The 26,559-nt window shown below is 55.6% G+C and overlaps 1 protein-coding gene across 1 annotated transcript in view; it reads right to left on the bottom strand.

Annotated features, from left to right (window-relative positions):
- MN1 (MN1 proto-oncogene, transcriptional regulator) overlaps nt 1-26,290 on the bottom strand; it is a 47,425-nt gene extending 21,135 nt beyond the window's left edge. The window contains exon 1 of the mRNA XM_055323405.1: nt 21,924-26,290. Coding sequence (XP_055179380.1) covers nt 21,924-25,737 — 3,814 coding nt within the window. The 5' untranslated portion in view covers nt 25,738-26,290. The remainder of the gene's footprint in view (nt 1-21,923) is intronic.
- Between the last annotated feature and the right edge of the window lie 269 nt (nt 26,291-26,559).

Genomic DNA, 26,559 nt, shown 5'->3' with positions numbered 1-26,559 from the left:
CAGTGACCAAATGCATGGCACCTGTGGGAGCCCAGGCTGGCACCCTGAATACCTCTACCCCCCCTTCACTGAGTCCTTACGGCCACCCTATGAGGGAGGAACTCTGCTGTGCCCATTTTACAGATGAAAAAGTTGAGGCACAAAGTAGTAACATGACTCACTCGAGGCCACATAGCAAAAGGGGCTACTTTTCTCTCCCTACCCCCACAGTGCCCTCTGGGAGGCAGAGGCTGAGCTCTAGGTCCTGGGGCAGACCTGGAGCCTTCAGGTGCACCTCCTGTGGGCTCAGACTTTCCTCCACCTGACAGAGAAATGATCCCACTTTCTATAATAATCTCTGATGTCTGAACAGCTTCCTTGGAGGCTACAGAATGCATCTGGGTATGTCGCCTTCTCTAACCCTCACTGCAATTTACATATTCCAGACAGGGAAACTGAGGTCCAGCCAGTAAAGTGGACCCCGGAGCCACTGCCCAGTTAAGGGCCAAGCCATGAAGCAAACCCTCCTCTATTCCCCCTGCAGATTCAAGGTCCAGCCTCATGCCACCGCTGATGGAGGAAGCTGGCATTCCCTCCCATCTCCGGAGCACAGAGAGGTGAGGTGACTTGCATAGGGCCACACGGCCGGGTTCTGAGGTCAGCCCTTTGCACGGTTCCCCAGCTGCCGGCTCTCACTGGCTCCCCTGAGGAGCCCTCAAGCCTGGCTACCCACCGAGGTGCCATCACAACGCGGGGCTTCTGCTCTTTAGGACTTTGCGGCTCCCCCCACAATTAGGAATAAATAACAAAGGGGCATTGTACAGAAGCTTGCCAGGTGTGAGCCACTGATCACAAGGCTTTATGGGCTTGAGCGAAGCCGGCTCCCACAGGACCCCCCGAGTGGACGCTGCCATCATCCCGTCTTCACAGATGAGGAAACCGAGGCTCACCATAACGTTGGTGATCATGACCATATGGGCCCCATGTGCTGGGGACAGCTCTGCTGGGTGCTAAGCCACTGACAGACTGGACCCTAGCCACACAAGTTGTCTCCTGAGCCCCGGGTCACAGACCAGGAATCGCCCCTGGAATACTCCTCAGGCGGTGGAGACCTCAGTACTGTCTCTCCTGTCTCCATGGACCGGGTGTCCTCCTGCCAAGGGGGCAGCTTGGCCCAGTAGGCAGAAAGATGGAGGTGCAGATTGGGCTTTCCCACCTGCCGGCCACACCCACCTCTGCACCTCAGTCACGTCATCATCTGTAAAATGGGTCCAGAGAAGTAGCTGCTTCCCAGTGGTGTGAGGATGCGGTGGGTGGCTCAGAGAAGGCACTGGTACATGCTGGGCTCTCAAGGAGTCCAAAGGCCATCCCTGAGTCAGGCCTGTCCTCCTACCGGGCCCCAGGAAGCTCCGGAATCAAGGGTTCAGGACAGGGGCCCCAGCCCCATCCCTGCCGGTTACCAACTGGGAGACTCAGCACATCACCACCACCATCACCACACCCGGGCCTCAGTTTCCCTATCTGTAAAGCGGAGCATGTCCTGGGATGCTGACAGGCCTAAAGCAGTGGATGTGGCCAAGCCCGTCCACCAACGCCATCCAAATGGGTGGCAAATGGAGCCCGTCCCCGGCACACGCCACAGCACAGGTGCTCAGTACCATAAATCCAACCTGACATTCTTCTAAGGACTGCTGCTGGGACTGTCCCCAGCCTGTCCCTCACCCCCTTGCCCCCTCACCTCCTCCAACAGCCCCGCTCCCACCCCCAAAACCCTAAAAAAAAAAAAAAAAAAACAAAAACAAAAACAAAAAAACAATGACCAAGTCCCCTGACCGGTGAAGAAAGTAGGAAGAAGCACCCAAGCCCCCAGGCAGGGGTTGGGCTTCAAAGGGTTAAGCTCAGCTCTGATTTCTCCCAAATGGCAAAGACAGAAGCTGAAACTGCCGGCCTGCTCCCTGCTGCCTGAAGCCTGACCCCTGACATTTCCACTCCCAGCCGCACTTGCATTTAAAAAAGGGAAGGAAGAAAATTTAACCATCCGCACAAACAGGTTGGGGAGAAGTGGGGAGGGGGTGGCAAGGAAAGAGGGGGGCTGCAGATTTCCTTTTGTGGAGTCCAGCTCACCCTCCTCTCAAAAAAAAAATTTTTTTTTTTTTAAAGAAAGACCTAGAAAGGGAGGCAGAAGGGAAAACGGGAGAATAAAAAGGTGGCAGACAAATTCTCCGGAATCACCGGGCACCACTAAATTTTCTGATTAATTAACCCTGAAAGGGGCCTCTCTCCCAGCCCTTCCTGGGGGAGGTTCTGGCTGGCGGAGCCCCTTTGGGGAGCAAGCAGCCTCTTTGGGGGGATTCACTCCTAGGTCCTGGGTGCGGGAGTGGGGGTGGGGGGTTCAATCCCCTCTCGAGGCCTCGCTATCGTTAAAGCCAAAGATGATAAGGAATTTATCAAATGAGATTTACACAGGGAAACCCTAATTAAGAGGTTAGTCTCCGGTTTAATTGCCTTCAAACCTAGGCAGGCAGGCCCAGACAGATGGATTTTCAACCTGACCTCATTAAAAAATAATCATAACCAAACAGAATCCTGAGCAGAACCCGAGGTCCACAGCGTGGCTAACAAGTGGGGGAGGGGGGGTGCAGGGCCGGGGCCTGGCCTGACCCACCATCCCTGGCTCCGTGTCCCTGGGCTGGCCCTAGACCCCGGAGCTGGCCCACACTTCCCTCGCCCTCTCTCTGTCCTCTCTGGAAATCTGGGCGATTCTGGACTCCTTGCTCCTTGAGGCCTTTTCTCCTCCGGCCTCTGCTCCCCTGGAAGCTGGCATGCTGGAATATAAATTGGAAGCATGCATGCCCCCCCCTCAACCCCAGGCGGACGCCACATACCAGACAAAACGACTGCAGGCCTGGTCATCTGGGGTTAAGAATGGTTTTTGTTTTTGGCAGGGAATGTGGAGGAGCCCAAAGGAACTGGCCAGGGACATTGTTCCAGGAATGAAAGGGGGAGGGGGAAGGGGGGAGGAGACAGAGCAAACACCTGGGGAACCACAGTGGGGATGTTTTTCTGTCCTCCAGGGACTAGCATGCAAAGAGTCTTTGCACCAGTCTTTAAAATGCAAGGGGGACACAGATGTACCCCACTCTGGGCAGATAGGCTTTAACTTCCTAACTACCCTCCTCTCCAGCCCCACTTCTCTTTGATGAAACCATAAACGAATGCTCAAATGCTCGAATGTTCGAGGCAGACGCCACCTGCAAATGGGCTTGCTCACCGTCCCACGGATCTGGGGAGAAACACAGGATGAACGGTCCTACAGGGTACACATCTTTGCTGTCCCTAGTCGGTGACCCAGGCCGTGATGAAGCAGCAGGTAATAGTGACTGGGGCTTCCTGCCAGCCAGGCACAGTTTTTAAGGGCCACTCATGGTGTCTTCTAACAGCCCACGGAGAACACGTCACTGTCTACCTACAGAGTAGAAATGTGATTAATATTCTTCACATTCTTTATTAGCACTGTTACCAGGATTGTTAGAAAAGTCTCCTAACATGAGCAAGGCCCTGATTTTCTAAACCCTACACTAATAGGGAATCTAAGAGGCAGGTATGGAGGGACGAGGATATTGAAAATTCGTAAGGGGCTCCAGAAAAATGCACGATTTTTACCTCGGATCAGTTTTCTCAGGGACTTGTGTTCTCAAGCACTTAGGCATCTGGGGAGTTCCTGCCAACAGCTGTGGCCACCATCTATACCCTCCTCGGCACCAAAGATCACCCTCCAAAACTCTGCGGGCAGATTTCCCACTGCCTGCTGGGAACTGAGCGATCCCGTGGGGCAGCCCCCACTCTCCCCTTCCCCTCAAAGGCTCCCAATTCCTCCTACAGGGAGGTTGGGGGGAGGCACCTATATTTATATCAGGGTTTAGGGACCTCTGTGATGTGCCAGATGCTGGGTAAGTTCATTATTTCCTGTAATCCTCCCTAAGACCCTGTTTAACCCAAAAAACAGATGAGGAAACGAAGGACCAGGAGGCCAAGAGATCAGACCAGGGGGAGGTGGCGCTGCTACAGCTCTGGCCCAGACTTCCTGCACTGTCCTCCTCCCCGGGGTCTGGGGCGTAAACACCAGCTCCAATGGCCAGCTCCAGGTGAGTAATGGAAGAGATTCGGACACCCTCTGATGACCTACTCGGGTCAGACGGGCCCTGGCAGCTGGAACAAGCCTCGGCTGGGACAGAGGCTGTGTCCTGGGCCACTGGGGCTCGGGTGAGCATGGACCAGAGATGGGGATGGAGACGGGAGGCGAGCAGGGCAGGGATGAGAAATTCTAATGTCCGCCCTCCCCTCCTCACCCCATCCCTCTGCAAGAAAAGTCCCATCAGCCCTCCTAGGTCTCAGGACTGTTGGGGCAGCACTCAGCTCCCAGACCTGGGACCAGGCAGGGCTGCACCCCTACATCTGGCAAAGCCCCTTCCTTCCTTCATTCAATCACTGGGCACCTACTGACTGCCAAGCCAGTGCCAAGTGCTGGGAATAGCTGCCACTTTGTCTTCATTGTGGTCTCGACTCCTAAGTCAGAGCTGCCCAGCCACCCCGGCCAGCAGGCCCACCCCAGACCCTCTCTCCTTGCATTGGCCAACTTCCTGTGAAACATTAACACCACCGTCCTTTCTACCTGTGTTTACCAGGTAATTCCCGCTCCCAACAGGCATGGTGCAGGGCACAGGGGAAGTAAGTGACAGCTACACGGGCAGGTGCTCCCTGCCTATGGGGGTCCTAGAAGAGACCAGAACTGACCCATTTGACAGGCAGGAAGACTGAGGCTCGGCAAGGCTGCATGGCCTGGCCCAATCACACCAGGTCACCTCCCCACCCCCAGACCCCGGGGCCCTGACCGCTGCCCCTTCAAAGGTGGGGAACGGATGGTGAGGATCTCAACAGTCCATGCTGTGGCTGACATTTGCCAGAAGGGGGCGAGCCCAGGAGTCGGTTTCTATCTCCAGCATCTGTTGGTGAGAATTCAGCTTCCAGACTCATCCTTAGCGGTCCTGAGCATGGGCTCCCAAGTCAGACGGGCCCAGGTATGGATATGCACTCTGCCCCCACTCCCAGCCAGCTGGCCTTGAGCAGGTCAAGTTGCCTGTCTGAGCCTCAGCTCTCTCATCTATAAAATGGGGCACTCATGGACTGTGGCCTCAGTGACTGGCACTCGAGGACTGTGGCCTGTTACAATTGCCTTGCAGCTCTGAGAGTCAGAGAGGAAAGCAAACGAAAAGCTTCCAGAAGGTGGACGCCAGGCCCGGGTCACCCAGAGGCTCAGCCCTCTGCGCCTCCTCGGGCTGGCCCCAGCAGGGCTCGCTGCCTTCCTGTCCCGGTGACCTCTGTCAGGAGTGGAGAACAATGCCTGGGAAAAGAAGGAAACAGAGTCTCCCTGGGCCGGGACATAAATCGTGGCCTGCCCAGATAGGGGAGCGGACGGACATCCCCCACGCCCCCCACCTGTGGCAGGCTGAGCCCTCCCCTTGGGCTCTGAGTGCCTTGTTCTCGAGGAGGGAGGGAACACCCCCTCCCCAAACCCGCAGCCCAGATGCCGGCCCAGACGCCGCCTAACTAGGGGAAGAGAGTTTCTGCCTCCCCAGAAGGAGCCAGGCGTGAAGAAAGAAAAGGGAAACCGACATTTTCTCAGAGACTCTGGGCTCAGATGCAGCCACTGTTCATTGCACATCTACTGTGTGCCATCAGATCCCGTCCCTCCTGTGATCAACACCCTCCCCAGGCTCCCCGTCACACTTGGAATAAAATCCACACTCCTGACTTGACCACGGTGACCACACACCTGCCTGGACCATCTCTCCCTCCTCGCCAGACCCTCCCTGCTCCTAGAATATGCCAGTTCAGTCCTGCCCCAGGGCTCTTGCACTTGCTGTACCCTCATCTCAAAGCCCATTCCTGCAGACCTTGACGTGGCTGGCTCCAGGGGGTGGAAACTGTTAAATATTCAGGAATTCTGCAAGCTGGGGGCTGAAACGGGCTATGGTTGAGAGAAGAGTATTTACGCCAGGGGAATCAATTCAGCCAACGCTACAGAACAGAAAACTTTCCTTCTCCTCCAGAGAGCCAGTTGTTGGCCGGCTTGCAGCACACCACTGGCTGGTCCCTTCTCATCATTCAAGTCTCTTGCTCACCTGTCACCACCCCATAGAGGCATCCCTGGTGGCCCCGTCTAGAAACTCTCATTGCACATCCCCTTCTCCTAAGTCTCCGTTCCCGGCCATGCCTGCTCTGTGTCACTCTCCTTGTTTTTTTTTTTTTTAAGACTTTATTTATTCATGAGAGACACAGAGAGAGAGGCGGAAATACAGGCAGAGGGAGAAGCAAGCTCCATGCAGGGAGCCTGATGTGGGACTTGATCCCGGGTCTCCAGGATCACACCCTGGACTGAAGGCTGCGCTAAACCGCTGAGCCACCGGGGCTGCCCACTCTCCTTGTTTTGCCACTTGTCCATCAGTCTGTCCACTCTCCTAGAATATAAACTCTGTGAGGGCAGGGGCTTTTGTGCGTCTGGCTCCTCGCCGCGTCCCAGCACCCAGAACAGTGCTGCCGCGTGCTGTGGGCTTCCTCCACGTTTGATGAATACCTGCACAAGCCAGGGGCTTGCGGATCCAGACTGTGCTATCGCATTTTGACTATTCCAAACCCTAGCCCCAGTCACCTGGGGTTTCTCCAAACCAGCACTTTTGACGTTCTGGGCTTGGAAACTCTCGGTTGGGGAGGACTGTGGCCTGTTTAGCAGCAGCTCTGGCTTCTCCCCCCTGAACGCCAGTAGCGACTTCCCTGTCTGCAGCTCTGACAACCAGAAACATCTCCAGACACTGCTAAGTGCCCAGCCGGCAAGGGGCAGGGCAGGGGTTGGGGGGGGCAGGGGCAGGATGTCACGTCATCCCTAGGTGAGGACCACAGCCGGGCTCCTGAGGGACGTGTGTTATTCTCTCCAGCGTGTAGCAGAGGACACTGAGGCTGTGATCTGGCCCATCAGAACACAAAGAAGGACCCCCTTCCAGTTGATTCCAAAGGCCCTGCTCTCACCAACCTACCCCACTGCTCGCTGCCCCCAGGGCACAGGGCTCATCGACCCCCACAGCTCCCATCTTAGAGGAGACAAGAGGATCACACCCAGTTATGGGTGAGGAAACAGAAGCTCAGCTGACCACACAGCACACAAGCAGCAGAGCTGGGATTCGAACTCAGGCCTCGACAGCTAGACCCTCCCACCCTCTCCATGGCAGGCAGGGACGTTCCCTTCCTCGCAGATGTTGCTCACTCGCTCGTTCTCTGTTCAGTCCCCACCTGAGGTGCCAGACACAGGGGTTTAATATTTTATTGCCAGCTTTCAAATTGTTTATGGCTGGCACGGGCTCCCGGCAAAGTGCTCAGAGGCCGGGGACCGGCTCATCTCATGAATTCCTTCAATGAGAAGGCTGACCATTACTCACGCATATCAGGGAACCGTGCCTTCAGCGCACAGGGAGAGCTGTCAGGAGGAAGAAAAATATCACGGCGCTGCCATCCTGCCGCCAGCAATCCATGCCTGACCGTGGCTGACCACGCGGGGCTGGGGCCAGCCCACCCGGTCCACTGGGGGTCTGACCGCCCCACACAAGGAGGGAGTCCGACAGCGGGGCCAGAGATTGTTGCTGCGGGAGCCATGGGTACCGGCCCAGCCCTGCCCTATGACACCGTGACACGGTGCCAGGCGCCCGATGCACAGCCCCGTGCAGTTCCGCTCCAGCCCGCAGCACCAGGTAGCAGAGGACAAGTTCACACGGCCTCCCGTGATGGGACAAACAATAGCGGCAACACCGTCCTACATATCGGAGGGTCATGCATATGAAACATCTGGCATACAGCAGGCGCTCAATAAAAGCTGGTGCTGGCACAGAGCTTCCTTTGTGACAGGCAGTCTTCTGAGTATCTGCTCATGTATATACTAACTCACTGAATCCTCCCAGCCCCGGGCGGTAGGAATGATTATTGTCCCCTTTCACTGATTAGGAAAAGGAGGCACGGAGAGGTTAAGTAGCCTACCCAAGGTCACACAGACAGAAATGGAGTTGCTGGAGTTGGAACCCAGGGAGTCTGGCTCCAGAGACTAAGCTCTTAACCACATCATTATTTTCACCTTATTTAGTCCCGTTTAGCTAAATTTAGTCCTCACAATACTTCTAGGAGGTTAAGCACTATTTTTTCTCCCTTTTTTCAACGTGATGAGGAAACCGAACTGAAAGCACTCAAGTGGCTAAGGTCACACAGCTCAAAACAGTCTCGGGCCAGGCCTGAAACCTCAACCACCCGTCTGGTAGGATCTGGTGCTGCTGCTGCTTCCCCGAGGTCAGAAAGTGTCTCCTAAACAACATCCACCTCTGTAAGAGGAAGGGGCGTAAGTGCTGCTGTCACCAGGAACGTGTGTCACGGTGCTCTCTACGGGAGGTCTGGAGACTTGTGGTTTCAGAAGTTCCCCGGCCCTGGCTTAGTTAGCCTGGGCAAAATCAGATCCTGGCTCGCAGGTGAGGAGGTCAAGAGGTAGTAAGGGAAGGTCGAGGCCAAGGGTCTGCTTTAGTCCGATCCTTATTCTGCAGCTGTGCTGTGTGAGCATGGCCAAGTTGCTTGCCCTCTCTGGGCCTGGGTCATCTCAGCTGGGAACAGCTGTGGAGAAGGGGCATGAAACCTGGAGAGGTTCTTTCCCCACCTAAATTGCAACCTCAACTTTCACTTCAGTGCTGTTTCAATAGTGAAACCTACAGGCACGCGCTTCAGGACAATTTCCCTACAGCAGCACGGCAGCTCTGACTGCTGTCACGTCTGTACAGCAAAGTTGCCAACACAAGTCTACACAGTATCTCCACATATGCACACCCAGGCAGGAAAAACTGGGTCAGCAGACACCAGCCCATGGCAGCCAGAGCAATACGCTCTCAGAGACTTTCCACAACCATGCCGCCGCAAGCTCCTGCTGGAATGCATGCAGCAGGCCTTCTAAGAAGTTCTGAATTTCCACTCCCCCCACCCAAATGGCCACATAGGCCCTGGCAGAGAGCTGGGCCACAGAACCCCTCCTCAGTAGTAGGCAGGGGCTGAGAGCATCCTGCCACATAATGGGGAGCCGGGAGCAGACACACCTGAGCATCAGGGAAAGAGAGGATGGTAGGAAACTGCCTGGGGAGGTGAAGGCAGGTAAGGAGGTGAGGGGTGCTGGGGTGCCGAGGACAAACAGCTCCAATTTCAAGACCAGTTTCTGTATTTGTAGAAACCACCAAACACCCCCCCCACCACCAAGCCTACCCAGGAAGAAGAAAGGGGAAGAAAAAATGTGAGCAAACCCAGCCCCTCTCCCTATGACAGACTCCATTTCTACCCATCCTCTGCGCGATCTAACTTCAAAAAAAACCCTGGGCGCAGGGTGGGGAGGGAAGGGGCCTCCTGAAAACCGGGACGCCCGTTTTTTGCAGGCTTAAAAACAGATCAATTTTACTCTAAAGTTTAAAATGAAACATACCCCTGTTTGGGAAAAGAATTTCATTAGGAGGAAAATATAATATAAAAATACCCATTTAGAAAGAATGTGCTATTAATTCTTAGCACTCTATGCAGAAGGGAAAATTGCATTTTTATCTAAATGGTTTTTCTGCATAAGCCATTTACAATATTCTTTGCCTCTCTATAATAGGCCCCGCTACCATTAGTACTGGGACGACCAGGCTGAGGGCTGAAATCACCCTCAAACACATTTAATACATAACCCCTGAAAATCTATTCCAACAGGGACCTCAGCAAACAGGCCCGGCATTCCTTTTTTAAGGAAGAAATAAATATTGCTGAGGGAGATGGCGGGGGGGCGGAGGTTGGGAGTAGGGTACTGGTGGGGAGAGAGGGGACAAGATGGTTTAAGTTAAAAGCAAACGCTCTGTGTCTCTTTCGCCAGCTGTGAAATTGCAACCGATTTTTGGTTGCCCGGCTGCAACCATTTGCCTGCCTGCGTGTGTACACGCATAGATGTGTGTGCTGGTATCACACACACAGGCACACGCACACACTCTCTCGGGTTTCCACCAGACAAGCAAACAAGGAAAGGATGAAATTCAGGATATGAAAACAAACTATTTTTAAACGCTAAAGCAAACACACCAAGATAGTAATACTGGTATTTTCCCATTAAACTAAGTTTCTCTCAATTTGAAAAGCGAGAGTAATCTAAACAATACTTCCAAACAAACTGCATGGAGTTTGGGGGTTGTGGCCTCCTCCTCTCCTAACGACGGAAAAAAACCCTCTGTAGAGAAGCAAAAACACAGCGGGGACGGGGGCCAGCCCGCTTCGCCACATTATGCCACGTTCCACCAAACGCGTCCTCCTCCACAGCAGCATGCCTAGATGCTCAGGCGTCTCTAACTTCAAAACGCAATACTTTTTCCTTTTTTTCCAAACATTTTTCAAAAAAAAAAAAAAGAAGAAGAAGTCTTCTAGTTCTTTCTCTCTTGGAGTCCCAAAATAGCTACTTACTTAATACCAAATGTCGGGGAGCTAAATTAATTCATTAAAGAGATGCAGGGACTGTGATGGGCACAAAGCTGGGGGGGAGGGGGGCAGGCAGGAGGCGCCGGTGGGGAGGTGGCTGTGATTTTGCTGCCAGGAGCCAGAACGCCTCGGGCCGCTGTCTTCCGGCATGGCTGTGTCCATAAATTCTCCCTTTCAAACCAGGAGTGCAGAAATGTCATAATTATAGCCAATACAGGTAACAGGTGTGCCCCCTCTGTCCCTCCCACCCCCCCTGCCACCGTGTTCCAGATGAGCTTCTGGAAGATTTAGTGGTCTAGCCTGGGGTGTCGTAATTACAGGAAACGACTCTAGTTTTAAGGGTTAGATAAAGACCCTCTCCAAATTTAAGGCCAGACACCAATGTCCATTAGACTTTAACGGGCCCACATAAAAAAAGAAATTGTATCCTCATCTCTCCAAATGCCTGTTTCCTCAGTGACTCAGGTTCATTTCAGGCTGGCTCAGTGCCGAAAATATTCCGTCCTGCCCTCGCTCGGCCAAGGCAAGGCCTCGGTGCAAACTAGATGTGTGAGGAATTAAGCACTTGTGGGGGGGGGGGTCCTCGGGAAATCATTCGCTCTAAAACCATGATGGCCAATGGCCAAGACCTGTCTTAAAAAAAAAAAAAAAAGCCCATCATAATGGAAGTGGCATTTTAACCCATTATCTGGAAACAGAGAGAGACAGGAAGGCTGTGGGGGAGCCCCAGGAGGAAGAAGGGGGTACCCAGAGAATACTGGGCCAAAGAGCCCGCACCATCAAGATGACACATGCTCCCCTTTGGAGACTCGGTGTTTCGGAAAGGCCAAAGCTGCGGGCTGTTTGGCTCTGTTTCCCCAGCTTTCAAGACTTATGCATACTTTTTCTTCCTTCTTTGGAAGTCAAACCATGCGTTTCTCTAAAAGTGACGCGCGCGCGCACATCCCAGCACCACCATTTGTCAGGCAGAGGCAGGGAGGGTGCTCCAAAAAGGTTTATGATTCTTAAGTCTTCTCCATGTCAGTGCTCAGCTCCCAGTCAATTAAGAAGTAATGCTCGAAAACTTTCCAGGGGCCAAAAGCACCAGGAGGAAACCCACGTTCTTTGGCTGTCTCCAAGGCTCTGGGAGGCTGGGTTTGCTGGACAATTGGGCTTTCTCTCCCTCCTCCCCGACAAGCGATGGCTAAAGGGGCTGCTAGGCCTCTCTTCCTGTCCTGGGGAGGTGGTGGGAACTGCAACTGGGGGTCTTTATTCGGGCTTGGGGGAGCCGGGGCCCCTTAGGGTACCTGGTTCAGCCTCATGCATGTGCATGCGCATACACAAATGCACACGCACACCCACAATTGTAATCCCAGCAAAATGCTTCTCACACTGAGCACAAAATAAATGCTTATTAACTAAACTGACCCCAAATAGTGAAATGTACAAGTAAATTAATCATGCCTCTCCCGGAGGCCTAACAGGATTACAAATTCGGCAAAAATTGACCACAGTGAGATCAATAAGCTGCTACTTAAAACTGGAAGGAGCCAAAACTTTGTACGAGTTTCTTTTTTTGGGGGGTGCATCGGGGGGGGGAGGAAGAAACCCATTTATTTTTTCATTTCTTATTAAGACTTCTCAGGCCTGTGTGTGTGTGTGTGTGTGTGTGTGTGCGCGCACGCACAAGCAGAAACCAGCAAAAGGCATCCAAAGCTTTATGCCCAGACAATTTAGAAATAGTCACGGCATAAGGATCGTGAAATTGCTCTTGTTTAAAAAAGCCAAATTTTGGTTCACAGCCTCCCTTCCCTCAAATGCTAAACAACCACCAAAAGTCACATTGCAGGGGATGAAAATGGTCAATTTGTTTTGAGCCAATTAGGCCTCCCTACAAAAAAGCACTACAGGCTGTTGATGGCTGGACCATGGGTCTCTCGAAGAGGAAGAGAAAGGAGACCCAAATCTGCAGCTCCTTTCCACACTTGGCTTAATCTCGCTCAAGTCAGGGAAATCTTCCTATTGCTGCATTCATCACTTAACTTTCGTTCCGTTTTTGCCTACCATTCAGAAAAAGGAAAAAAAATATACATTGTGTAGGAGGGCACTGCTTGCGTTTCAAAGTAGTGGGACCTGCCTGCGAGGTCTGTGAAAGGCAAGATTATCCCTAAAGTGGCTGAGTGCTGGGAGGGAAGCCACAGTGGTCACCTTATGGGGTCACCAGGGGAAAGGTCACTGCTTTTTCCCACCCGCCCCCCATCATCCCTCTTTCACGGAAAGGTCTAGGCTCATCTGCAAAACTTGGTGCACACAGGGCCAACCCCTCTGCAGGAGAAGGTGGCCACAGGCACATTACAAGGCCTTGACCCACCCAGGACCCATCTGGGTCTTCATCCTCTGGCTCCCCCGTCCCCCACCCCCACCCACCCCATGTGCCTGCCTGGGCCACTATCTAAACAAAATTGGGCTCTGATTGCTAACAGACCCACCATTCGGTCACCGGTCCCATGCTGGGTCCTCCACATCTATATGCTCCCCGCAAAATCTGCAGTCATGTGGAAGCTCAAACCATAACTTTGCATGCTTTCGCGATGGCCAACGACAGCCCCCAAACAATTCACTCACCCCCAGCCTCGCCCAGGAAATGTTATATAGATGACTTCCACGTTTAGAAATTATTTGCCACTCCTGAAACCCCAAGTATTGGTAAATAACATTTTGATTCATATGGACACACTTCTCCCCGCTTCACCCACCCCTCTACTACCCACCCACCCCGCTCCAAGAAAATAAACTGCACCCCAATCTCAGTTCTTCCCAACCAGGGGTGTTTTTCTCTCTGCCTTCCAGCTCACAGGAAAAGAGAGCAGAATCCACACGCCAGGCCTCGAGCCCTAACGTTCGCGAGGAGTTTTCAAACAGCCCACGCGGACGGGGTAGATAGAGCCCACTTACTTCTCAGTGAGTTCCCAACCAACCCTCGCATCCTCTGGAAGGCTGAGCTTTGGAGATTTCAAAGCAGGCTATGTTTTCTTCGGACTCCCCACCCCCTCTCTGATCATACGATGGTCCCTCAGAAGTATTTTATTCCTGGTGGTCGTTGCCAATCACTCGACAATACTTGTGTTCCTAGATCCAGGGGCGTTTGAAAACACCGCTTCACAGTAACTGGAAAGGGTCATATCTTTTTGACATCCCACCCTGCCTTGGGTGACTGGATGAACAGGGAGCAGGGTATTTGTGTGTGTGTGTGTGTGTGTGTGTGTGCACCCGTGCGTGCATGTGTGTGTGCAACTGTATATGGAGGGCTTCACTCATTAACTGCCATCTCATGTTCCAGGAGCTCCCAAATACAACCAGGAACCCCAACCTGGGGCCCTCAACTTTGGGGCAGACGGATTTCCCCCCTGCACGCCACGCAAAGCCAGCAGCATCAGAACCGCCCAAGAGCCGGGTTGCTGCAATGACACTTTGGACACAAGCTCTAAGACCAAATGAAATCTTGGTGCCCAAACACGTTTTAAAATCATCAGCAGCAACGACAAGGAAAACCTAATTTTAAATCCTCAGAATCAAACGCATCTACAAGCCACTTTGTTGTCACAAGACAGGCTGCTGGAAGAGGGAAATGGGGAATGTGGGTGCCACGAGGCACCAAAGTTAGTCCCAGGCTTCCTCCAAGGGCATGACAAAAGCCCTCTACTGCTGAGTAACCCTAGAGATGGTTTTTGGGACAAGCAGGATAAAAGCAAGACCTGGTTCCCTCCTGGGGGGGGGGGGAATGGTCTTAAAAGTACTCGATTTTCCAAAGAACGTCCACAGCAATGGGCCCCAAATACAGCTCTGCCAAAGGGTCTCCCTGTTTCCCTAAACCATTGTCCAGCATGTTTCCTTCGCCCAAACCAAACACTAGCACAGATATGTCAGCCTACACCCCAGAAAACCCGGGGACCGCTGGAAGGATCGGAATCCCAGGGCCAAACATTTCATGAGGAACCCAAGATCTTCTACAGAGATGGGGGAGGCGGGAAGGAAGACAGAAGGGTTTGAGTCACTCGGTGGACCCTACCAGCAATTAGGGAAGAGGGGCAGGCTGAGTTTGCTGGACCCCTGAGCTTTAAAGTTCAGAACACTAAAAACCTGCTTTCTTACAAGGTGAGTTTGTGTTAGGATGTTTGCTGAGGGTGTTCCCCTTTTTTTGGATAAATCTATTCCATATCAGATGTTCCTTCTGGGACATGCAGACAGAGCCGATTGGTTATTGCAAATGCACTCAGACCTCCAAACTGTTCCATTCAATTGCCTTTATGTTTAAAAGGGCATTTGGGTCCACACGATGATGTGTAAATCGAGAAAGGATACTGCGCACATGATAGCTATAAAGTTCTCTCTCCAAGCCAGCTTTGCAAGGAAAGAGTTTTCTCAGCCAGGAGGGACAATGAGAATTTGGGATGCTGTAGCTATGACGGGCCTCCACTCGTCGGGACGAGGGGTGCTAGGCCACCATGGCCTCGTCAGGCCAAAGCTCAAAGCTCTCAAGGACCCAGAAGAGCCCCTCGGACTTCGAGGCACAACCCATGGCAGTTTCTCCACTGCCTCCTCTCCCAGGTCCTTTCTGGGCAAACACCATGTTGGAGCAAACCCTTCATCTCCTTCCCAAACCTTGGATGCCGCTGATTAAAATGCAGGCCAGCAAACAAAGCGGCCTCGGCGTCCTCTCAGAATTACACCCCAGGAGAACGCTGTCCCTCAAACAGCCGTCCTCGCCCAAATGCGTTGAACTGTACCCTGCTTTTCCATCCTGCTCCCAGACTAAGTTTAGAGCTGGTGCCTCGTGATGTGCACGGCACAGGGCACCTTCTCTCGTACTCTGGAGTAACTGGCTGCCCTGCTGCGGCTGGGCATCGGGGTGTCCCTTGTCGAGTCGCTGCAGGGCCATCAGATAAAGATCGAGGCCCCCTCCTCACTGGGCTACCCACAGGGCAAAACGTGCCAGGGTCCCAGAACCATCTCTTCCTCCGGGTCCCCATTCTCAGCTTCTAAGGGCCCCGCATGGCGCTGAGTTGGGGACCGTCAGCCGAGCCGTTGTGCATCAGGACACAGAGGGTCCCCGAAGGCAAGGCTGTGACTAATTCAAAGCCCAGCGTCGTCTCCTCCATGTTGGTACCAAAAGATTACAATGAAGGAGAGGAATTTCCATAAATGAGAAGCAGCGTCCGCTTCCCACAACGGGGAGTGGGAAGGGGGGAGGAGCGGGGAGGGGGGTGGGGGGGTGGGCACCGATTCAAAGATTCCTCTCCTGGCTGGAGAGTGGTGTCAGCTGAACTCAGCCATGGAGACACCTCCACGCAAGCTCACGCACAAAACCCAGCAAGGGGCGATGTGCGTCTGCTACCAAAATACTCCAGATCAAAGTCACCCAAGCCCAGGAGGCCCGGGAGGCCGAGATTTCGTAATTAGGATCTTCAAAATCCTCCGTCTATTTTTAGGACTTGCGCTCATTCAGTCCTTTACAGAATCAGAACCTGTCAGCTAACGCCATTGAGACAAGGTTTAGCTCCTTTCCCCACTTGCCTTGGGAAAGCAGATTAAGGGTAAAGTGGAGGAGTGGCTGGATGATTTGATGGAAATACACTTGGCCATGCATATGTATATGTGCATGTGCTGGGGTGGGGTGTGGGGGACGGAGGAGGGGGGCTCCCGCGCACGCTGAAACACAGGGGACCCTGCCTTCCTCTCCTGGGCTCCAAGCATCCCCAGACCCGACACCCACTTCAGCCACACTCTTTCAAGCCATCCCCCAGACCACTTCCTTTGGCTTCCGTGGGTTCGAGAAGGTGAGGAAGCTTGAAAATTTTCCACCAAATGTCTCTCTTCTCAATCACGCACTCATGTATATACCAACATCTCTACCACCAGCAATCAAAACCCACACTCAAATCTGTCCACCCAAGTCAGGCCTAAAAATAGACATCGTCCTAAAACAAACACATCGCTCGGCAAGTCAGAATCCCGACTTGAGTCAAAATGATGAAGCTGGTTATTCCAGACCCTCCAGACTGAATATTTGGGTGGAACAAACAAGGGGACGGAGAGGGAAGGACAGAAGGTACACCCACTGGTTACACCTTGGACAGACCCAGGTCCCCTCTGGCGTCAGAAGGTTTGGGGTTTTATGCTGCAATCTGCTGGGAGGCCTGGTTGCCCCCAAACACTCCCCGGACATTTGATCCCATAACATAAAAGCTATAGGTTTTTATTCTCTAAAATTAACCAGACGGAAATACGGTATTCCTTACCAGGAGTATTTATCTCCTAAGTGCCTTTGGCAAAGCAGATCACTCCCTGGGCAAAGAACATGACCCTACGTGATCCTCGCTCAAGTGGAGAGAAAGGTGATTTTGTTCAATCTTCCAGCGTGGAGTGAGTTCAGGAGATCCTGCGAAATCCCAAGGATACACTCAAGTTTGTCCTGCCAGAATATGGGAAGAATTTCCCTCCTCCAATTTCACCTGGTCCTCCCGGGCTGTTTATTAAAGATGTATATTTTATACCAGCAGAGAGTATCAGATAACTTCTTGGCAAGGGCAGGATCTATTCTTCAAGACCTATTAAGATTTTCAGGACCTATTAAGATTCTTTGTGGAAATTTAAATACCTCTGTCGGGCAAACAAAATCATATCGGGAATCATAGAATCTCATTGCTAGAAAGAGATATTAGATTAACCAGCCCCCACTCCCTTCCTAGAAACCTCAATAAAATAGAAGTACATCTCAACAGTCCCTTACTTCCGGTCTGAAGGGCCTCACAAGAAATGTAAATGAATTTATATTAAAGAGAGCTATCCTTGAGGGAAGCCCTTCCGTCTACAAAAATTGTACATATTTACCTATTTACATATATACATATACATATGAAAGAATATGTGTCTGTATTTTATATCAGAAGGCAGGGGCTATTTAAAATCAAAACAGTCCTGGAAAATCCAGTGGTGGAAGCCATTAACAAGTTTGACAGCCATAAGCTTCAAACCCTTAAAAAAAAAATCCTTGTCCTTTATTAATATTTAGTAGAAATGTATAATTGCAGATGTGCACTATGTTGGGGTTTTATGTCGGGAGGCGGGCAAAGGAGACAGGTTTATTACAGCCATGAAATATTAAACAACCACCAAAGAACAGTAGTAGTATGTCCCGGACTAGCCAGGGAGGAGGCAGGCTGGACCGTCAGCTGCACAAAGGGGGATCCTATCTGTTTACATTACCCCTGATTAACACCTGCGATGTCTTGGGTTACATCTTCCGGAGGCGCAAAAGTCATATGAAGGCATGCAACCCGCGCTGGGTGATTTTGCAGGGAAATGGGAATGCAAGGCTCCTCGCCTTCCCAAAACAAGTCTGAGTGAACCGAAAAAAAACCCTCTCCACGCCATGGGGAGTGGGGAAAAGTACTCAGGAAAGCAGCCCTAGGACCCCCTTCCTCCCCCCCCCTCCCGCAAGCCTGCCCCCACGGCTTAGGAAACTCAGTGTCCCAATCCTGCCTGCCTACTATTTCTCAGCACTGCTTACTGTGTTCCGACCGGCACACTCAGAGAAGCATGAAATTCCAAAAATTTCTCCCGCATCACTGTAAAAATATCATACTTCCAAAAAGGGCAGGATTGCATGCACGGCGTCCACAGAGCCCTCTCGTATTTCTATGTGTGCAAAGGAACGTTTCTAGACTGCTCGGGATTTCAGGACAGACAGCAAGCCACGGAATGGAAGTTTGGCCAAGGATAAACTTATTGCAGTTAATTCAAGTTTTGAAAATCGTCAGGGGCAGGAGGGGGTGGGTGGTGAACCTACTTTTTCAGACTTAATACCCTCTTATCAACAGTTTATCATTTTTTCCTCCTTCTCTGTCTGTTCTGGAATTCCTCCTCAGCCACACACACCTATTACACAGAGAAGTGGACGATTTTGCAAACTCATCTCAAATTCGTGTAATCCTTGCTGATCTAAGAGATGTCTGGATAGATCCAAACTCAAGCTGTTTTTCTCCTCGCTCTGCACACCCTCATCCTTGGCGCCCACCTGCCCCCCCACCCCCACCGCCCCAACTTTGTGCAAACAGAACCTCAAGATGAGATGAGGAATTGCACTATGTAAAAGAGGTTTGATGGGTTAAGAAGTCAGGAAAAGCATAATTTGGAGACACTCGCTTACCTGGTAAAAAAAAAAAAAAAAAAAAAAAAAGCCATCATCACACGTGATTCTGGCCTGGACTTTGCCGGAACTACAACTTGCCATTTGAGCTCCCTCCCCCTGCCAAAGGACATCTAAACCCCATAAGACAAGCTGGGCACGTCCCACTGACTACACGGCTTGTGCAGGTCTGAAGACTTAGCCGTTCTCACCAATCCAAGCACAGATCATTTTGTTAAATACCGACTCGTATTTTGTCATCGGAGCGAAGAATTTCAGAAACGGTGTTAATATTTAATCACATTAGTACTGGCGTGTTTTACGGCGTGACAAAATAAAATATCATTACAAAAACGGGCTTTGCCTGAAAGGGGGTAGGAGAAAAGGTGCTGGCCGGGGGCTGGGACCCACAGAAGGTATATTCAAAGCTGCTGGACACTCCGCTTCATGGCTGACGGGCCCATGGGCATGTGTTTAAGGACAAGCAGAACGTTGTACTTTAGAATTTTTTTTAGACTCTATTTTGAAGTGGCACACTTCACTGATTTTCAGCCAGGGGACTCGGGGGCCTGTTCAAGGCTCTGTGTACCTATTTATACAACATGTGCAGATGGAACTGCAGGGTGTTATCATAATGAAAAGTTTAATCATCCTTATTTACTACCAGTAAGGGAGCAGGAATCGGATGCAGATACCTTATAAAGCCTTAACTAGCAGCCCCAAGGCTGCAGAAGCTGTGAGTGACCTCAATTCAGGGCTTTATCTAGGAAACTGTCCTTCCCACATCACAGAGTGGCAAACAAAGGAGGTCAAGTGGGTGTCCCTGCGATGCTGCTAAGGAGGCCAGCCCCACAGCCCATCCCCGAAGGAAGTCCCTGTCCCCCCTCTCCTCCCCCTGTGCAAGGCAGGGCTGCCTTTAGCTTACAGGGGGAACCAATCCTTAAGTGACTAGCATCTGTTTCCAAAAAAATATTTTCGCTCCTCTGACTGTGATAATGCAACAAACAAAACAAGACGTATCTTTAATGACATCTCTTCATTCACAGCCTGCATTTTTTTTTCTGGAAAGGAAAATTAGGGGGACGGCCAAGAGGGCTCTGCGACACCTCCAAAAAAATGTTAAAACCACTCTATTCCTCTTTACCCAGTCTACGAAGGCCCTTCAGAAGACTCGCAGGCCGAGGGCTACTGCTTTTTTTTTCTGTATTAGTTCTCAAAATCAGGGGTTTAAAAAAAAAACTTTTCTCACCCTATCTCAGCCAATATGTTCTTAATTACTGAGGGGGGGAGGGGAGAAGGGGGAGGGGGAGGGGCAGCCAGGCCAAGGCAGGTAGAAGTGACAGGGGCTGGGATTTGTGCTAACCAGCTATCGATCGGGTAGGATCGAGATGTTGTGTACAAGAAAATAAAAGAGACTGTTGGAGTGGGGGGAGCGGGTGCGCCCGGGAGCCGCGCAAGCAGGATGCTGTGTCCAAGTCCATTTTAAAAAGGAAGGGGGGGGGAGGAAAAAAAAAAAAAACAGGGAAAAGGAGTGGAGGGTCCCAAACTAACCAATTTATGGCCTTGCCTGAGAGAAGCCTGGAGAATGCTGATGCTGGCCGCAGCGTCTGCCGTGCATGCTAAACACTCGGCTTCAAATGAGAGAGCAGCGTCCCGGGCTGGGCAGTAGGCGAACAAAGAGAAAAGCAGGGAGGCTGCATTCATGAATTAGAAAAACCTAAGCGGGAAAGCTACCAGGGACGGCAGGCAGGCAGCGCTGAAAGCCCCGAGTTCTGAGCCACCCAACTCCGGGCAGCACTTCCCCTCCCCCTCCACCTTCCTCCTCCTCCTCCTCCTCCTCCTCCTCCTCCTCCTCCTCCTCCATCACATTCTCCTAAAATCTACCCACACCTTAAACCAGGGTCCGGAGGCCCAGACAAACGAAGACAAGAGAAGAGATGAACTCTTAAGAGAGAGCAAGGATCCGGGGACAGATTTTTTTTTTTTTTTTTAAAGACAGGGTTCAATCAGCAGCCGCTGCCTCCATGGCAATATTCAGCCCCCACCCTGTGAAACCTAGGGAAGGCATCTAGGGTTTAAAAGCAAAAGGTAGGAATTGGGGGTGGGGAGGGGAGAGGAACGATGTTACCTCATTTTAAGAAGCAATTATCTGTGAAAAAAAGGAAGGCCCTGTTAAAATAAAACGGTTCTCTACCGCAGTCTAGTCCTCTTCCCGTTAAAAACAAAACTGTTATGACTTTCACTGCGATGGCGGGCCCTGTGCTAACCCTCCACCCCACCCACCTTAAAAGGCCTCTGGGCCTGGTGGGGAGGGAGTGCTCAGAATGCAAACAAGAGCTGGGACTAGACATCTGTCACCAAAGCCCGGCAAGATATTGACAAACGCGGGTCCTTTGTGTCTTAAGAATATATATCCACACCCCATACGCCAAGGATGCCCTGGCTGAGTGGTCCACTTTCGGCCGAGCAGACCCCACCCCAGCCCCTGCACCCCCAGCCAAATATCAAGGAGGTACCACCAGGAAAAGCCTGCCTGCCTCCTACAACCAGACAGGTCTCCAGGTTTCCAATGAAACCCTAATAGTTAAGAAGAGACAAAACAGCTATTCATTAGGAACAAATGTCAAATTAGGCGTTGCCTCTGAGTGATGCTGCTGACACCAGCGCCGGTAACTTTTTTTTTTTTTCCTTCTAAAGATGCTGGCACACGGAAGAGAACTCAAGCTGGAGGCTGCCTGACTGGGAAAAGGTGGGAAGGTTATTAGCGCAACTTCCCAGGTATCCTGCCAGGAAAGGAGGGGGTGGACAGGTACACAACTCCTACAAAGTGGAACCAGCCAAGGAAAGGGGCCTGCCTTGTCCTCTGGGCACCCAGCCACTCAGTTAAAACTTGGTGAGGGGACTCTGAAATAATCCCCAAAGGGCTACCATCGAAGTTCCTACCTCTGTATGTGACTCTGGAATCCACCTGGCAGCACCTGGTGGGGGGGGGGGGGGCGCGTGTGTGTGGAAGTGGGGAATCTGCCCACAGGGCCCCCACTGTAAACGGAAGGGAGGGTATCCAGCTCTGAGCTGGGCATTAGGAGGGCCCTGCCCTCCTAACCCCAAGGGATGATCCCCTCTGATGGAGCACTCCAGGCTTGGCTAAGGCCTGCAGTAGGGGTGGGGACCAGCCTGGGGGAGACGAGAAGGGAACAAGCGCATATACCTTCTTTGCTGTTGGGGTTCTGGGGTTTGGCCTTCTCCCAAGGTGCCAGCGTCTTGTCGTCGTCCGCGCCGTCCACCAAGGCCTTGTCAGCGGGCATGTACCAGGTGGCGCTGTGCTCTGCCATCAGCGAGTCCAGGTCGATGGTGCTCATGGCGCTCTTGACGGCCTCTGAGCAGCAGCTGCCCAGCTCGCTGTCACCATTCTGCGCGCCCGAGGACCCCACGGCGCACTCACCCTTCTTGCCACCTTTGAGCCCCAGGGGCTGGTCCTCAGAGATGCTGAACTGCTGCCTCTGCAGCTGGATCTGCGCCTGGAGGATCTCCAGGGGGTGGATCTCGTCGGGGGGTGGTGCGCCGCTGCTGCTCGTCGGGGTGCGGACCTGCTCCAGGCCGGGCGTGCCAGGATGGCCCGCGCCCCCGCCGCCGCCGTAGCTGTCAGGGGTGGAGGTAGAGGTAGACATGATGCCCAGGCCGAGCGGGGGCGGGGGCGCCTTAGGTCCGTGTTCCCCAGCGCCCACCCCACGGGGAGGGAGTTTGGGCGAGCCTGTCACCAGGGGGCTCCTACTCGCTTTGGCCAGGGCTGGGGGGTTGTCGGAGCTGGACGACACCTCGTCCTCGTTGGCGTAGCTGGTGCTCACCTCGTCCGAGGCAAACTCGCCCACGTGCGGGGAGCTACCGTCCGACTTGGCCCCGCCGTCCAGGGAAGCCATGAGGTCCGGCTGGTCCCCCAGGAGCAACTCGGCCCCCTTCCCCCACGACGGCGACGTGAGCGCTTTCTCGTGGGGCGTAGGGGCCCCGCGAGCCTCGCCGGCGCTGGCGGAGCTGCCCCCGACGGCCGCGCCCTGCGCCGGCGGCTGCTGCCCCGGGCTCACCCCAGGCGCGCCCCCGCTGTCGGGCGCCGCCGGGTACTTGTCGAAGAAGGTCCCGGGGCTCACGTGCCCGCTGTCCCGTTTTCTTCGGCCCCGGCCCCGGCCGCCGCCCCCGGGGACCGGCTTGCCGTCGTTCCCGGACGCGGACTCCAGGGTGTAGTTGGGGGACAGGCTGGTGCCGTCCCCCTGGGCGGGCGGGTTGGGCGGCCCCGAGGCCTTGGAGCCGCTGCTGCCAGTCCCCGGCGGGCCTCCGGGCCCCGGGGCGCCAGGGGCGGCCCCTCCGGGGAAGTAATCCGAGCCCGGGTTGCCGGCCGCCGCCGCGCCGTCCGCCTCGTTCTGGCTCAGTTTCCTCTTGCCCTCGGGCGGGTTCTTTTTGTTGAAGGTCACGTTGAGGTTAGGGGCTCCGAGGCTGGCGATCATGTTCTGGCAGGCGGTGGAGAGTGCCGCCAGGCAGCTCTGGCCGAACAGGTTGTCCTTGGAGCTGGGCTTGTTGAAGGAGCCCAGCGACAGCGCGCCCAGCTTGCTGGCCGAGGCGCGCTGGCTGGGCTGGAAGTCGGGCTGCGGCGGGTAGGCGCCCCCTCCGCCGCCGCCGCCCCCGCCCGCGCCCGCGCCCCCGCCCGCGCTCGGGGGCGAGTTCACGCCCGGGCCGCTGTGCGGCGTGGCCTGCCGGTTCGCCGCGCCGAACGGGAAGCCGGGCTGGCCCCCGAGCGCCGCCGGGGCCGTGAAATCGGGCGGCGGGGGCCGGCGCTCGGAGGGAGCGCTGGGCAGCCCCACCCCGGCCCCGGGCGACTGCAGCTGGCCCAGCCCCGCCAGGCTGCCCGCGAACTGCAGGCCCGGGGAGGGCAGCGCGGGCACGTGGCCCTCGCCGGGCATCCGCAGGGGCTCCTGCAGGGGGCCCCGGAACAGCACTCCCGAGCCCCCGGGGGGAGGGGGCGGCGCCAGGCCCGGGTCGTGCGGGCCGCAGTCGGCCGGCAGGCCCGAGCCGCCCATCCTGCGGGGCAGCAGGTCCCCCGGCGGCGGCGGCGGGTGCGGACCTGGGAACCACGCGCTCTCCTGCGCCAAGTGGGGCGCCTGCTGCTCGAAAGCGCCCAGGCGCCCCGCGCCCGCGCCCGCGCCCTCGCGCTCAAAGTTCGGCTGGGCCAGGCCGCCCACCGGGCCGCTGTGTACCAGGCCGCCCTGGCCCACGTCCCCGGGGTGGCCCAACTGGGCCAGGTTGGGCTGGCGCAGCCGCTGCTGCTGATTCCGCGACGCCATCTGCTTAATCATGAGGGCCGCGTTTTGGCGCTGCTGCTGTTGCTGCTGCTGCTGCTGCTGCTGCTGCTGTTGCTGCTGCTGCTGCTGCTGCTGCTGCAGGGACTGGTGGTCCGGGGCCGGATGCTGCAGGGGTGGCCCTGAGGGGAAGCTGTCGGGCACGGGCGGCGTGAACTCGCCGGGTAGGCCCGAGTAGGCGGAGGGCGAGAGGTGGTTGTCCAGCGCGCCGTTGTGCATGCTCCCGTTCCACGAAGCGCAGCGGTCCACTCCCGCGCTGCCCGGGAAGTCAAAGCGCGGCCTCTTGGCCACATTCATGTACGGGGGCGCGTCGAAATGCTGCAGCCGCTGGTTGGGCGCCTGCTGGGGAGGGGGATGCTGCATGTTGAACACAGGCTCCGAATACGGGTGCATGCTCCGGTTCTCCAGCCGGTGGATGGGGTACTCGAACTGTGCGTGCTGGCTGGGCAGCATGGGGCCCCCGTCCTGCAGGCCGCCGCTGGGCGTGCCCGCCTCGCCCTGCTGGGGCCGCGGGAGCGCAGGCGGGCACGAATTTTGTCGGACGAGAAGCCCAGGTGGCGGCGGCGCCGGCGGCTGCTGCTGCTGCTGGGGCTGCGGCGGCTGCTGCGGGGGCTGCTGTGGAGGGGGCGGCGGGGCCTGCTGGGGAGGCTGCATTAACGGGTGCCTGGAGCCTACTCCCGGCTCCAGCCCCACAGGCATCTTGCGGGCCCCACCGAACCTCTCGAAGAACACGCCATGCTGCTGCTGCTGCTGCTGTTGCTGTTGCTGCTGCTGCTGCTGCTGTTGCTGCTGCTGCTGCTGCTGCTGGGCGTGCATTTTGGACAAGCCCACCATGCCTGCAGCTCTGGGCATGGCCGAAGCACCGGGGAAAGAGCCCCCGGGAACCTGGCGCCCCGCCGCATAATGAGGCAGCTGCCCCTCGGAATCGGAGGGCGAAAACATGTCGAAATGTCCCGAGGGCGCCTCGCCAGGGTAATTGTATTCCAGCGAGTCGACGGCTCCTTGGTTCGCCACCCTTCGGGGCTCCAGACTGTGGGAATCGGAGCCGCTGGGGGCGGGCAGGCCGTGAAAGGAGGCGGCTCGGTTAGGGCTCTGGTCCAGCGGCAAGCATGGGGCAGGCACCGCATGACCCGAGGCGCCCGAACTGTGGAAGTCCGGGAGGTTCCCTGGTCGCTGCGGGCCGAAGCTCTCGGGCCCCTGGCTCTCCGCCATGTGGTCATAACCCTCCGCGAAGGGCGGCTGGCTGCCCAGGCCGCCGGCGGCGCCGCCGTACCCAAGTAGGCGACCCCCGTGCAGGCACGAGGCCCCCGGGTCCGGGCCGCCGAAGTTGCCCCCAAAGTGGGGGTGGTGTTGGTGGGGGTGGTGGCCTCCCGGGTGGCCGTGGTGCGGCTGCTGGCCTCCAAAGAATCCGTGCACCGGCTGCGCCTGCAGCCCCCCCGCGTGCAACTCCGAGTGGCCACGCGCGTGGAAGCCGTAAGGCTCCATGTTCATGCTCAAGATCGGGGGCTCGCCCAGCGCGCTCATGGCAGGGTCCACCGGGCCAGGGGGTCCCCCCGCGTGGAAAGCCGGGGCCTTAAAGTGGGCATTCATGCTTAGTCCGGCCTCGTTAAAGTTCCTCTCGCCCTGGCCAGCGTTCCTGCTGTTGATCTGGGGCTCGAATTGGTCCAGCCCAAACATACTTGGCAGGGGGCGGGGGGATCAATAGGGCATGACAGCCTGCTCTCGGCGGCGCGCCTCCGGCCAGCGAAACGTTCCGGCCCGGGGTCGGGCGCTCCGGGGCGCTCAGCACCGCGGGGGCGCAGTGCGCACCGCCACCTCGCCCGGCGCCTGGAGGCCGGGGGCAATCGGCTCCTCTCCCGAAGCTCTGGCTCTGCGGGACCCGGGCCTCTCACATCTTGCGGTGCCGCGGGGCCTCCGGGAGCCGTGCTGGGGGGCCCATGCCCCGGCGGTTGGCACAGCCGCGGGTGGGTTTGCGCGGAGGGGACGGAGCTGCGGGCGGGTGGAGACAAAAAGTTAAGTGGGGGGAAGGAGGCGGGAAGGAGGGAGGGAGAGCGGAGCGATCACCTTCTCAAGTCCGATCGGGCCGGGTGGGAAGCCCCAGGACGTCCCCCGAGGCCTCCCGGAGTCCGTGGCGGAGCGGCTACGGGGCCGAGCAGGGAGACCCTTCAGCGCCGTGGCGGGCGCCCGGGCGTGGGCCGAGCGGTCCCTCCCCCCTCCCCCCGGAGTCCCCGCGCAGCGCAGCCCGAGCCTCCGCCGGGCACGAGCCGCTCGACAGTCTCCGGCGGCCGCGAGCAAGCGGCGGCGGCGGCGGCTTCAGCGGGGCGGAAAGCGGGAGGCTCCGCTCGGCATCACGGGTGCGGGCCCCGAGCGAGCGAGCGCGCGCGCCGCGGGGCCGGGGAGGCGGCGGCGCGCGGCGCCCGGGTGGGAGCGGAGGTCTGAGCGGGGCGCGGCTCCCCGGCTCCGCGGCGGGCGCGCGGCCCCCCGGTCCGGCCGCCTCGG

Source organism: Nyctereutes procyonoides, unplaced genomic scaffold, assembly GCF_905146905.1.
Source record: "Nyctereutes procyonoides isolate TBG_1078 unplaced genomic scaffold, NYPRO_anot_genome, whole genome shotgun sequence".
NCBI lineage: Eukaryota > Metazoa > Chordata > Mammalia > Carnivora > Canidae > Nyctereutes > Nyctereutes procyonoides.
Note: the sequence above shows the minus strand (reverse complement) of the source record. Positions and strands in the feature narration are given on the sequence as shown.